The sequence below is a fragment of the Neovison vison genome, chromosome 5, assembly GCF_020171115.1.
Source record: "Neovison vison isolate M4711 chromosome 5, ASM_NN_V1, whole genome shotgun sequence".
In the NCBI taxonomy this organism is placed as follows: Eukaryota; Metazoa; Chordata; class Mammalia; order Carnivora; family Mustelidae; genus Neogale; species Neogale vison.
This window is the reverse complement of record NC_058095.1, coordinates 757,693-771,712: the sequence shown is the minus strand read 5'-3', so window position 1 is coordinate 771,712 and position 14,020 is coordinate 757,693. Positions and strand designations below refer to the sequence as shown.

The window sequence follows — 14,020 nt, the reverse complement described above, 5'->3', positions numbered from 1 at the left end:
TAGGACACTTCCCTGGGGAGACTCCAACCCCAACCCAACCAGAAGGCAGGCCAGGGCCAGTGTCCCCAAGGTCCTCGGGCCAGGATGAGGGACAGCGGCTCCTTTGGACCCAAAGGCCTTCTCGGGAGCCCCTCCCCCCCACGAGCCCTGTGGGAAGAGGGGGGTTGCAAGAGGCATCTCCAGATGAGCCAGCACAAAGGGAAACACCTTAGCTGGGGACCACAGGGACAGACCTTCTCCAGGGGCTGCTTGGAGGGGGGCCTCGGGGTTGGGTAGGGGGCTGGAGACTTCTCCAGAGACCACCGGGCATGACCCAGAGAGGCACCTCTTGGACCACCCTAGGGTCCCAACAGCGGCTGCGAGAACGTCACACAGACTATCTGCTGTGGACCCCGAGGGGCTGCGAGGAAGCCAGGGCGTGTCCAGCGATGCCGTCTGGGGTCGGCAGCTCCCGGAGGCCACACCCAGGCGGGACAGACAGCACCAGCCTGATCCCATTTCATTTCAGTCTATTTATTTGTTCATGCGTGTGTGAGAGAGAAAGAGCAGGAGTGGGAGGAGGGGCAGAGGCAGAGGGAGGAGGAGCGGGAGAATGTCCGGCAGACGCCGCACGGAGCGCAGAGCCCATCACGGGGCTCGATCCCACGACCCTGAGATCATGACCTGAGTCTAAATCCAGAGTCAGACACTCAATACACAGCGCCACCCGGGTGCCCTGGTCCAGTTTCATTGTGAAAACACACAAACGTAAAAATAGATAAACAAACACTCAAAGGTGTATTTCCTGAAGAGCTAGGTAGGCGTGAAATGGCACCGGAAATTAACTCTGAGTCAGGGAACTGTGGGTTTTTGCAGTTTCTTGTACTTTTTCTTTGTCCTCCAGAATTTCTGCCGTGGACACGTCCTTCAGGCATCTGGGAGGACCATGTTCGTTGAGAATAAACTGCAATTTTTATTATGTCAGAGAGAGCGGTGCATTGACTGTGAAGGAGAGCAGGGGAGCCCTCAGGCTGAGCGGGTGGCGTGTGGTGGTGGGGCCAGGCTGGGATGGCCCAGGGCTGAGTGCACGTGCGGGATCCTTGACAGCCATCCTGACTTCCAGCCTGTCTCGGGGAGGGCCGGGGGGCCCTGGTCTGCAGCACGGCCTCTCCTGGCTGAGGCCGTCCGGACAGGGTGGGGGCTGAGGGCTGTCCTGGACCCGGGTGGCTCCTGGGTGGGCTTGATACCCCCCCCACCCCCACCCCACTTACTCAGCCTTGAATAGGAGGTGAATGCCATGGAGGTTGCTGGGGGTGGGGAGGATGCAAACTGGGGAAAGGGTTTGGCTACCTAGGGCTGAGCAGAGGAACCCTCAGCTCCAGGACATTTTAGGAACAAAGGGACTCCCCTTTCTGTCCATCCCACAGATGGTTTATTTTGCATTTGACCTCTGACCGCCCCCTCCTGGCCCACAGCTGGACCAAACAGGCCTGGGGCCATTGGGCTTGAGACTGACCGGGTGGCTGTCCAGAACAGGGAGTGCTCCCCAAGGCCAGATGGTCAGAAGGGGCCCTGGGGGGAGGGCTCCGAGCAGAAGGCCTGAGGCTCTGGGAAGGTGCAGGCAGTCCTTGGCCCCAGGGGCAGATTTGGACATCGCCGCCTCCCTGGGTGGTCCCCCGAGTCCTGTAGCCTGAGCCTGGATGTGCTGGCGGGAGGGAGGGAGGGAGGGAGGCCCATAGCCAGGGTCAGAGCTGAGACAGCGGCCAGGCTGAACCTGACAGAGAACATCACACTGGGATTGTACCACTGGGGATGGGTCACAGAGCAGAGGGTGGAGAGGCCCGGGCTGTACGGGGGTTGGGGGGGTGCGGGGTTAGCTGCCAGCCTGCACGCTTCCTTCAGCAAGGGGCCAGCAACCACGGGCACGGGTGTTCTGCTCTGGCCACGTTCCTGGTCTTCCAGACCGATGCACGCCTGCTCTGTAGACAGTAGGTGCTCAGTGAGTGTGGCTGACAGGCGATCAAACCCTTTCCCACGTCAGGGAGGCGTCTATGCAGGGCAACCTCCCCCAGCGCTCGTCCCTCCAGAGGCAGCAGCTGGTGCGAAGGGAGGTGAGGGACCTCAGGAAATTTCTTGACATCACAGACACCATTTTCCTTTCTTTTTTTCTTTTTTTTTTTTAAATTTTATTTATTTATTTGACAGAGATCACAAGCAGGCAGAGAGGCAGGCAGAGAGAGAGGGAGAGGCAGGCTCCCTGCTGAGCAGAGAGCCCGATGTGGGGCTCGATCCCAGGACCCCGAGACCATGACCTGAGCCGAAGGCAGCGGCTTTAATCCGCTGAGCCACCCAGGTGCCCCTCATTTTCCTTTCTGACTAATGAGCTCCCCAAAAGGACCAGAGTAAAGTAAATTACAGTAAGTTAGGACAGTAAATTAACATACACCAGGGATAGTTTTCTTTGCGGTCACCCGTAAGACCATGTGAGAGTAACCAGAGGCGGCTCCGCCCGTCGCCCCGGCCCCGAAGCAGCAGTTCTTTTCTCTTCTGTTTTTCAGCTAAATCACGTAATGACTCGTCCCGTCGTGGTCCTTAAGAACCTCTTGCTTTCCCCACGTGAGCGGGACGTTCGAGTCTGCGCTCCTCGAGTTGCAGTCCTGAGACCCCCAAGCCTGTGTTCCTTTTCGTTGTCGCGTCTGTGTTGCTGCCGACAGAGGCAAACGGGTTTTCTGGAGAATCTGGGCTCAGGTCTGCTTCATAAAACACACAGACGCTTCGCAGAGCTCGCTGTGTCGCGTCCGGGCGGGCATCTTGGCGCCTGACGTTGGGGCACGAGCCGTGGCCATGCCCCGGGCTTCCTGAGGCGCAGGGCTCCGGGACCCCCTCCGCCGGCCTCCGGCTCTCAGCCCCAGGACCTCGTGACACTGACGCCCACACCTCTGTGTGCACGGTCACCGCTGCATTTTAGATGTTTTCAACTGTCACGTGTGTCTCCGTTTAAAAGATTTTTATTTATTCATGGACAGACAGAGATCACAAGCAGGCAGAGAGAGAGAGAGAGGAGAGGAAGCAGGCTCCCCACTGAGCAGAGAGCCCAATGCGGGGCTTGATCCCAGGACCCCGAGACCATGACCTGAGCCGAAGGCAGAGGCCCAACCCACTGAGCCAGCCAGGCGTCCCGTGTGTCTCCGTTTAAATGTGCTTCTCTAGGACGGTGTGTAGCAGAGTTTTACTTGCGTGAGTTGTTTTCTTAGCAGAAGAGACATCCTCTGTGTAATTACAAGGGAATTCATTTCATTCCTTGGGTGCCTGGACAAACAGTGCTGTTTCCAGTCTTCTGCAGACTCTCTCTTAGCAAAGTACGGTCAGTGATATTTAGAAAATCTTCGAATGATCACAGAACGAGGACAGCTTTCAGCCTGCCAGCTCGGTCCCGTCCGAGGCCACCAGGGGCCCTGCCCACAGACGCCCAGCAGCCCCCCGAGACGCTGACCCCAGTGTCAGAACACAGGCCTTCCCGGTGGCGAGCAGGCGGGCTCAGACTTCGTGTCTCTCCTTACATCAAGACAGAACCTTCCTGCGCGTCGCCCTCCCCCCTCCCCCCTGCGGCTGGTCTGCCCCTCAGCTCTCACCCTGCCCCCCCACCCCGGACTTGCAAGCTGTGTGGGCGCCACGGCTCACTGGCCCACCTAAGGACGGTCTGATGAGATTCGGAGGCTAGAGGGAGGTGTGGACCTTTGCTCCTGAGACAGGCCTGGCCAGGTGCGAGGAGTCACGTCCGATGAGGGAATTTCCACTCTCGCCGGCTCGGAGCTGGCATGGGCGGGTGGGGAGGCAGCGGGCGTGGGTCCTGGGTGGGGCGGTCTTCCCTTCTCCGGAGCCCAGCTGGTGAGGGGCGGAGGGCCCTGGACAGAGTGACCGCCCACAGGGAGCCCCGCCTCCCGCCCCACGCACCCTGACACCGTCAGAGGTGACCGGGTGGTGGGGGGAGGGAGGCCTGCGCTCCTGTCCTCTCCCAGGCCAGGCCTTCCCTCGCAGGTTCCAAGGGAGTGGAGCCTCCGTGGGTGCGCCCGGAGGGCAGAGTCAGCCTGGCCGTCCGCTTCCTGCTGTCACCGCTGTCCTGCAAGCCCATCACGGGCCCCCAATGGCACCCAGCTTCCTGGGAGCTCAGGGCTGGTCCAGTGGATGGCTGTCTGTCCATCAGGATGTCTGGGACCCCCAGTCCTTAAATCAGAAGGAGTCAGAAACACCCTTGCTCATAGGAGGAAGGAAGACATTTTCACGCAGGAATTTCCTCTCCCACTTTTAGGGGGAAGGAGGAGCATCCCCCGCCCCCAGCAGCAACGCGCTGACCACGCCTGCAGCCAGCCCCTCTCCGACCCTTCCCAGTTTCCTCCTAAACCCTAATCCAGCGGACCTTCCCTTTCTCTCCAGACTTGCCTGTGGTTTCCCGTCGTGTGCACGTCCTGAACCGTACTTCCTCTAGTGCTTCTGAATAGACTCGTTTTGCTGGTAAATAACTGCCTACTTTATTTTTAAGGTTAACAAAACCCCCTCAGGAAAGGACCTCTTTGCCTTCCCCCAGGACCCCTGACTTCTCCCAGCCACCCGCTATGCACAAGGCCAGTCTCGCTGGTCCCTCCAGACTGTCCCCCAGGACGGGGGACACAGCCCGCCTTACAGGGACTCTAGGGGCCTGAGGGGCCCTTCTTAGGTTACTTTAGGGACCATAGGGGAGAGTTTTATTCTTCTTGGAATGGGGTTTAGACCAGCAATTAAGTCGTCTGCACAGGCGGGGAGTGACAAGGAATGCGGTCACGTTCTTCTGTAGTGTCCTTCCGGAACCTTCCAGAACTTCTTTATGCAAAGAAAATCAAAGAAAATATGCTCTTGTCCACTCCCACCGCACTGTTGACAAAGGCAGCCGGTGAATCCCGCATGGGGAACCGAGCTTCTACGGCCGGCTCTCTGGAGAGGCCCGGCGAAGGCGGGGCCGAGGGCCGTTGGGCTGGGACGGGGCCTTGAGCCTGTGTCCTGCCTTTGTCAAATGAGCCGTGACAGACACCCTCGTTCCTCATTTTCCAGGTCATGAGTGTGGCTTCAGGACAGAAGCCCAACAGGAGCAGCCGATCGCCTCCTCCAGGGGGCTGTGACGGTGACAGCTTGGCCTCGCTCCTGACGCGACTCCTGGTGGCCGGGGAGCGCCCTCCATGCCCCGAGAAGGTGCTGCTGGCCTCCCCCTCTCGGCTCTGGTTCTGTTCCTCAGCTGCCTCCTTCCTGTGAGCTGCCAACTCCCCCCGCCCCGGCTCTGTCCTGGGCTCTGGCACCATGCAGGGTCCTGTGTACAAGTCAGAGGCAAAATTCTGAGCAGTGGTTGGCCTTTGCCTGCAGCTGTTTGTCCCCACAAGGACTCACTGGCATGAAGTCACACAGCCACGGGGGCCGCTGCTCAGAGCCACGGCCGTGTCCATTGGTCTCTGGACGCAGCTTTCCTTGGCAGAGCCCTCCAGCTGGGCCCCAGCATCTGTGGACACAGCTGGGCAACTGCGCTTCCCAGACCCCTGCATGAAGGGGGGACCCAAAGATACCCATTGACCTGAAATTAATAAAATTCAAGGTCATGGGCGCCTGGGTGGCTCAGTGGGTTAAGCCTCTGCCTTCGGGTCAGGTCATGGTCTCAGGGTCCTGGGATGGAGCCCCACATCGGGCTCTCTGCTCGGCGGGGAGCCTGCTCCCCCCCCCCCCTTTCTGCTGCCTCTCTGCCTGCTTGTGATCTCTCTGTGTCAAATAAATAAATAAAATCTTTTAAAAAGTTCGCGGTCATTCCTAAGAGAGCTTGTTATGAGATTAGAAAAACTGGTTCTAAAATTCATATGAAAGAGCAAAGGTCTGGAGCAGCCACGATGTTTGAAGGACGGAAAGGGGGGCTTGATCCTCTGCGGCCACGGAACTTCCCGCTGCCCCGTCGCCAGGCGGACTGAATGGGTGGGGCCGGTTCCCCGGGCAGAGCTGGTCCGGAGAGAGGGGCCCTCAGACTGGACGGGGCATCTTCTGCTGGGTGAGACTCTCTGACCTTCATGCGCCTCGGTTGTGTGGGTGTGCACAGGTGTGCGCCTGGGAGTGTGGGGAGGCGTGTGAGCGGCAGTCCCTGGGGTGGACGCGGGTCCGCCAGCGCTCTGAATGGGATGTGGCTGTGACAAAGGCACAGGCCTGCTGACCGAGAACAGCTCTGACCCTCAGAAGACGCTGAGAAGGGGGAGCAGGGGTCGCGCACAGAACCCCTGGGGTGGGCGGGGAGCAGACCCCCGTCCGGAGCTGATGCCCGGGGGGCAGGGCCGGCAGGGCCCAAGGGGGCAGGAGGCTCGCACACCCTGGATGCCACGGAGGCCCCCCAGCGCCACACGCTCTGCCCGCCCCCCCGCCGTGCACTCCACGCACGCAGGCCGCACGTGTGTACATGTATGTGTACGTTCGCAAGTGTGACACGCACACACTCACACACGGGCGTCACGGGCCATCACTGCTTTCCTGGAGCCAAACTAGAATCGCCTCTGGGACAGGTTCGGCTCACGAACTGCCAGATTAGCTTTTACCTTTAAAGCCACCCACGGCTGAGGGGACCGGAGGGGCCTGCGTGCGCGGCAGGGAGAGGCAGGAGCGAGCCAGCCCGGTGCCCACAGCCCCACCCGCCGCCGCCCGCGCCGCACAGAAACCGGGGGCTCTGCGTCAGGCCGACCCGACCAGCTCCGGGGGCAGCCGCGGCCACCCGGAGCCCGAGCGGGCGTCGGGGCCCCAGAGCTCCCGTGTCACCCGCCGGACACGTCCCAGCAGAGGCGAGCGGCTCCCGAAGGATGTCCCGTCGTTCTCTTTCGTTAGAGCCAACTTCCCGGTCCCGCGTGTCCTCACACGGCCCTGTCCCCGCTGTGGGAAGTGGCGTCCGGTTTCCAATGGACTTCTGGGTCCAGGGACGGGAAGGACGGAAGGCCTGAGAGCCGCGAGGCCGCACGGCAGCAGGGCGGCGGGTCCTGCAGAGGCCGCACACTCAGTGCCGCGCGGGGCCGGCCGCTCCCCCCATTCGCCCCGGCGGAAACGCGTCCCCGTTGGTCACTCCCGCAGGCGCTACACCGGCTGCCCGCCGCCCAGTGGGCAAACGCCGTGGTGGGCCGGACGCGGACGCCGTGACACACCAACACCAGGAGGAGATGTGGGGCCTCGTGCTGAGGGACCAAAGGCCACGAAGACCCCTCCATGGGCTCCGTCTATACGGAGGGCCCGGCACAGGCAGGTCCACGGAGGAAGAAAGGAGATGGTGTTTGAGGGGTGGGGGCAGGGAAGGGAGTGACGCGGCGCCCCAGGCTTTCCTTTGGGGGATGAAAGGCCCCACGAGGACAGACGCGACGCTGGCACAGGGCTGCGGACTCATGAACTGCCAGGGACTGTGTGTGTGAGCGAAGCCCGTGGGGCTGAGTGTGCACCTTGACTTTGACCCTCAGCACGGTCCACTCTACCGTCCTCTGTGCCAGCTCCGAGTGGTACTAAGGGCGACCGCTGTGCCCTTGTGCCCCTCTCTGGCTGGGTCACAGCCACGTGCCCTCCAGTGTCCGTGGGACCCCGTCCTAGGTCCTCCAGGCTCACTGGGGACGTGACAGGTGACACCAAGTGGTTCTCCAGTGTCCCAGTGGAGACGAGACCGACCATCCTCGCCCTGGGGCCGCTGAGGCAGAGGTCTCAGAGAGGCTGATGTCCAAAACAGCTTTTATTCTGGAAAAGTCCCAGCATCAACCCAAATACTGGGGTTAGAGGCTGGCGACTCCTGTTTACTTCGGCTCTCCAGACAGGCCTGGCGGGGGTGGGACCCAGAAACTGAGGCACCTGCTCCGAGGGGCCGGAGGGCGTGCACACACTCACACCGCACACCCACGCTCACACCCGCCAACGTGCGCCATCACACCCAGACCGCGCGCTGGCCCACACTCGCGGGAGCTCGCCAGCTCACAAGTGTGCGCGGACAGCGGGTCTCCACGGCGGGAGCGGGAAGCAGAGCTGGTTCGGTGGGACGTGTTTCCCGTCCCGCCACAGCCCAGCACCCAGGGTCTCTGGTAGAGAGGACCCCGGGCCCTGGGAGCCGTCAGGACCCCCGTAAAATGTCCTGACCTCCCAGGTCAGCCAACAGCTCCAGAGCAGATTGCAGAGCTGGGCGCTCCCGGGCAGTTTCGGGCGACAGGCGCTGGTGCTGGTTCTTCCCGGCCCTGGTGGGAGACGGGACTGAGCGCGTGGCTGGGGCTCCTGTGCCCGCCGTGCACAGTGTGCGGAGTCCACCCTGCCCGAAATGACCACCAGGAGGTGACACTGACACAGTCAATCAGGCCAGCCTGGACCTGGACCTGTGTGGGGTCTGGGACCCCACAGGCCACATGGGGGCGGGTCAGGTGCAAGTTGCCACAGCCTCATTTTACTACCGAAACATTTATGGGTTTGATTTAACCCTGTGTTTATGTGCCTAGTTTTCTCCAGTGGCAGATCTTTAAACCAAGTGCGCCGAGCCCAGCAGGGTCAGGGACAAGTGAGAAAGAGCCCAGCGCCCAGGGGCTATCACACCCTCCTCCCTGCCTCCTCCGCTCGGCACGTCACTGTGCACCTCCGCACTGGCCTAGCAGAGCCCAGCCTGCGACAGAACCCCAGGAGCCCACCCAGGAGCTGGGTTCTGACCAGGGCGGCAAAGAAGAAGGGGAAGCTGTGCTGCCTCTGTGTACCCAGCAGTGCCCCCGACAGTGCCCCCGGGAGGTCCAGCCGCAGGGTCCATGATGGCTGTGAGGGCGGTGGGATCGACCTGAGGGTCACCACATGGGTTTGGTGGCCTTCTTTCCATGGCAGGGAGGCAGGGCTTGCTCCTGGGGTCCCCCCGGAGGGGAGCCGAGTGGGTGTAGCCCTGGCCTGAGCCTCCCAGTGGTGCTCTCTGCGGCCCGGTCTTGCTCATCCTCCAACATGAGCAGGAAACTGAAGTCAGGCTGTCTTAACCAAAAAGAATGTGATTCGCTGAGCACAGGAGACAAGATAATGAGCCACTGTCCTGGGGGCCCACTGGCCAGTCCCTGGCGGAGGCCAGTCTAACGCCGCTCCAGATTTTTTTAAGTTTTTATTTATTCATTTATTTAAGTAACCCCTACACCCCACATGGGGGTTGAACCCCGAGATCAAGAGTCACGTGCTCTGACTGAGCCAGCTGGGTGGGTGCCCCGATTCACCCAGAATCATCGTCCTTGCTACTTCCTTTCCTTAGCTTTGCCCAACACATGTTTTTAAGGAGATGCTGCTTTCACCGGGCGATGGGAGAGAAGAAGACGGACCGAGGGGTCTTTTACATCGGGTGCATTGAAGCAAAGGGGTCCGTGGCTAACGTCCCCACACCACGGGTGGGTGGGGGGCTGAGGAGGAGGCTTGTCCAGATCAGCACTGCTCGGAACTTTAGAAGGGGGACCCTCCCCCGAGCCCATGCAGCCTGGAAGCATGAGCCCTGAGTCTCCAGCGGTGGTGGCTAGATGGGGAGGGCCAGGGGATCTGTGACCTCAGGGGAGCCCCACCATGAGTCACGGCTTCTGCAGGCTGTGGTGGGGGACACAGAGGCCTGGAGGTGCGAATCTACCCACAGAACCTACCCAAGAGGGGAGAGCAGAGGGAATGTGAGCCCATTCCCTCCGGAACCTTCTGGTGCGGGAGCCTACAGCCCCAACGCCAAAGGCGCCCAGACTTCTGTCCCCAGCAGGAGCGGGAAGCCGAGGCTGGAGAGCCATGTCCAGGACAGTGGAGACGGGAGCCCAGCCCCTTCTGTCCAGGACAGTGGAGACGGGAGCCCAGACCCTTCTGTCCAGGACAGTGGAGACGGGAGCCCAGTCCCTTCTGTGCCCACACCTGCCCCACGCACCAGTCTCCCTCCTGCTCTCCCAAACCTGCTCGGGCCCTCCATCCCCTGCCTGCCTCCACCGCATGGCGTACCCCAGGCACCCCCGAGAAAGGGGGTGCACCCCCAGCCGTCCCTACCCCACACGCCAAGACAGGACCCAGCAAGAACGCGGGAGGAAGGTGCTTTGCAGGCAGGAGCCCAGAACGGACATTTTCAGCCCCGTGGCCCCGGTCACTTACCCCCGGTGTGGCGGCACTTGAGGGGAAACAGGCCCAGTCTGCTGCACAGAGGACTCCAGAAAACACGATTGCGAGCCCAGGTGGGCCGTGTGGCCAGAAGTGATCTTCCCCGGACTGACATGCGTGAGGGTCACCCTGCTGCCCGCAGACCCTGCCCTGGTCCCTGAGTGGGGAGCAGCGGTTCCCAAGGTGGGACCTCCCGGCTCCGGCCCCTCCCCAGCAGACACCACCCCAACCGCCCCCGCCACGGCTGCGCACAGCCGTGTCAAGACCCTTCCCCGAGGAGGGGTTTTTGCTGCCTCCACGGCGCAGCTATGTCCTCACCGTGGTCCCCAGCGGCCTGGAAACCCCTCTTTCCACGGTGTCAGGTTGTCTGCAGACGTGTTCTGCTACAAAGCGACGGCATGCACGTGCCATCAGACCCCCTGGCCCTTTCAGGGGAAGGATTTTGGGCCCCAGGACGCATTTGCCCCTTTCCTACTCAGGGACCCTCTCTGGCACACACACCCCTGAGGCTGCTGGGAAAGTCATGGACTCTGGATTCAGGGACATGACCCGGCCATGAGGGAAAAGAGGGGACGCTGGGCCTCCGCCAGGCTCTGGGGCTGCCCAGGGGAGACGGTAGGGCCCACCTCACCTAGACCCCACCCCGGAAGGGCTAGAGACAGTGCTGGCCACACGGGATGTCAGTGCCTTGGCTGTCCCCTTCCTGCCTGACCTGCAGCTGCCCCTCCCGCTCAACACTGACACACAGACACTACACTGTGAAAGAAAGCTTTTAACAAAATTTCTAACTACCCGCAGAAAAAAGGCTATTAAACGATACGAGCCAAACAGTGACAGCATTTTCTCTGAGAGTTCGGTTACTCATGTTAATTTCCCTCTAATCTGCATATCTGTTTTCTAAATTGTGAGCAACGAACATGCATTATTTAGAAATAAACACTATCGGAAGCCGTTTCTAGAAGGGCGGCCTGTAAGTGGGTTAGGACCCCGGTGCTGAGAGCAGCGTCCGGGGGCTCTCGCCTCATACAGCACTCTGACACCCAGCTGGACACTTCCACAATCCAGCGTCCTGGCCCTCTAAAGGACAGGGGCCACCAACAGGTCGCGGGGCTCAGTACGTGGGAAGAGTGTGCAAGACAAGGAAAGTGGGCTGGACGTGAGGGGAAGTTGCCTCCACTCTCCTGGACACCGTTTCCAAGAGGCCCCACCTCCTTCGACACCCGACTCTCCTCAACCACTGCCTTCTCCACCCGCAGCCGCCTGTTTGCTCGTCTGTCTCCCTCCCTGGAGAGATAGCCGCACCCCTGGAAGCTCCCCATCTGTTTTGAATGATGACCTATCCTGATGCCTGGAACATGGCATGGTACACAGTAGGTGCTCAATACATGCTTAGTGACTGATGCTTTCCAACACGAGTCACAAAAGGGGGTGTGCAAAGTCCATGGCACAGTTTACTGACATTCTGTACGGACGTGTGCCTGTGGCACATGGGACACGTGGCGTGAGCTAATGTGAACGTGAGTGCTGTGGATGTTGGTCCGAAGTCCCATAAACCACGCCTGGGATTTCAACTGGGTATTTACCGGGTATTTGGGGTGTGTGGCTGGGGCTGTGGGAGGGGGGAACACCCTGCCCGGCGTCGCTTCCCTCTCTTCCTGGAACACGTTCTCTACCCAGTCCTGATCCTTCCCAGGCGTCCTAGCAGGAGGCCCCACAGGTCACCCTCGGGCTTCCCGTCGTCGCTAGCTGGGGAGCCACGGCCTTCACCCGTGACTGGAGCAGCTGGTGTTGCCGGGACACTTCTGGGCCAGAGCAGGAGAAGACAAGGCCAACCAACGGGGGCTTTCTGAGAGAGAGCTCGGACGAGAGCTTGAGGCAAAACTCTTCGAACTTTATTCAGTTAAAAAACGACACACAGAATACTGTTTTTCTGAAAATAAATAAATTGGAAAAAAAAAAAAAAAAAAACGACACACAAAGAAACGGGTACAAAACGGCCCGACTGCACAGAGAGCCAACATCCGCAGCCTGGCGTCTCCCGGGGAGGACCGGAGGCCCCAACGGCGGTGGGCAGGGTCCCGTGGGGCCCCAGACACCATCCAGGCAAAGGCAGGGCCGCATCCGCGTCGCCCCCACGCCCGCGTGCTCCCGGGACACGGGCCCCACCGGAGACCTGCCTGCGTGTGGCCAGGGCAGGGCTGGCGCCCAGGCACGTGTCCCGCAGCCACTCACCAGGCGTGTCCCGGGGCGCGTCATGCTCCTCTGACGGAGAACAACGTCTCCCCCGGTCCCGCGGCCCTGGGTCCCTCCCACGGAGGCGGCGATGGGTCCCCTTTCTCAGTCCGCGGGCAGCTCCCCGTTCTTCCTCCCCAGGCACGAGTGCCCTGTCTCCCTTGCCACCTCTCCCCGGGCTGTCGTGGGGAGGGGACAGACAGCCAGGACGGGAGCGGCCGCTTGGGCCTACGTCCCTCAGTCCCGGGACCCTGGGCCGAAGGGTTGGAGCGGGGGCAGCTGCCCCAGGGCTGAGGCTGCGCCGGCAGCTGGGCCCTCCCCGGGCCCCCCGGACGCCCCGGGCCCGAGACTCCGGGCCTCAGCGGCTCCAGAACCGCGGCCCTGGGAGGATGAGCACTGCGGCCTGGACGCCGAGGCCCCCTCCTCCGCCTCCCTCGTGGCCCAGGGCGAGTAGGAGAGGATGGTGAAGCCCATCTTGAGCAGGGCCGAGGCCGCGGGGACCAGCTCCTCCGTCTGGCCCGGAAACGAGGACTCCAGGACGCTCAGCTGCCACCGGTGCAGGTCCTGCTCCCGCGGCGCGTCCTGCAGCCTCACCACCCACACCTCGTCGGGCTCCAGCAGCACTCGCCAGCCCTGGCCCGGCGTCCTCCGCGTCCAGCCCGGCGTCATCTTCCGGAGGTAGATGGCGTCGTAGCAGCCCACCATGGAGATGACCTGCAGGTCCCTCAGCCAGGCCTCGGCCTCGGCGGGGTCCACGGCCCGGGTGGCGCCCAGCTCCAGCACCATGGGCTCCCCCGGGGGCAGGTCCACCTTGAGAAAGCCCTGCCACGGGGGAGGGAGGCTCGGCCAGTGCGAGCAGGTGGGGGGCCCCTCGAGTCTCCAGGGGAGGCTCTGCATCCAGTCCGCGTCCTCGGGCCCCAGGCCCAGGGGGGCCGCGTCCTGCGGCTCCAGCTCGGTGGGCACGAAGTGGTGGTCCAGGCCGGCCTCCTCGGACCCCGCGGGGGCTGGCGCCGGGGGCCCCGGCCCCCAACCCGCCGCACCCCCCTGTGCGAGGTCACCTTGGCCCTGCCCCCAGCCGAGCCCCGAGCCCGGGGACCCCCCCTGCTCAGACCCCGCCGCCTCCTGCTCCGCCAGCTCGGGGTCCCAGTCTTCGTCCTCCCAGTCCTCCAGCTCCAGCAGGTCTCGGAGTTCCAGAAAGGCGGTCTTGAAGCACGCGAAGCACACCCCTGGCTGGGCCCCGTGTTGCAGCTGATACAGCCAGGACGCGTGGAGGTAGGACATGCCCTCGGCCCCGTGCCGCGCACTGACCGGGGGGCACATGGCCGTGCGGGGAGGGGGGGCGCCCGGGGTCGGGGAAAGGAAGGGGATCCTCCTGCGGGTATATGGGCCGGGCCCGAAGCAACAGGGACCCGCAGAGGTCGGGGACGTCGGGCTTCCGGAAGATTCTGCAGCTTACGCGACGGCGCTATTCTCTGGGAGGCTGCAAAGGACAAGCAACTGAGGTTGGGGGCCCCCCTGGCAGGCGGGGTGGACGGTCACCGGTCGCGGTCACTGGGAGGAGCACGGGCAGGGGGGCGATGGGTTGAGACCCGGCCCTTTCAGCCCTGCCCTGTTTGTAGCTGCTCCCAGGCCCGTGGGGCACCCGGCCCTCCCCGCCCCCCAC

At 62.4% G+C, this 14,020-nt stretch overlaps 1 protein-coding gene across 1 annotated transcript; it reads right to left on the bottom strand.

Annotated features, from left to right (window-relative positions):
- Window positions 1-12,594: 12,594 nt before the first annotated feature.
- LOC122907285 (testis-expressed protein 19.2-like) lies at window positions 12,595-13,677 on the bottom strand. Its single transcript, XM_044250191.1, has one exon. The coding sequence runs from the start codon at window positions 13,675-13,677 to the stop codon at window positions 12,595-12,597; it is 1,083 nt and encodes a 360-aa protein (XP_044106126.1).
- Between the last annotated feature and the right edge of the window lie 343 nt (window positions 13,678-14,020).

Excerpts from the sequence above, each read along its gene's own strand:
- LOC122907285 (XM_044250191.1), bottom strand. The coding sequence starts at position 13,677 with ATGTGCCCCCCGGTCAGTGCGCGGCACGGGGCCGAGGGCATGTCCTAC.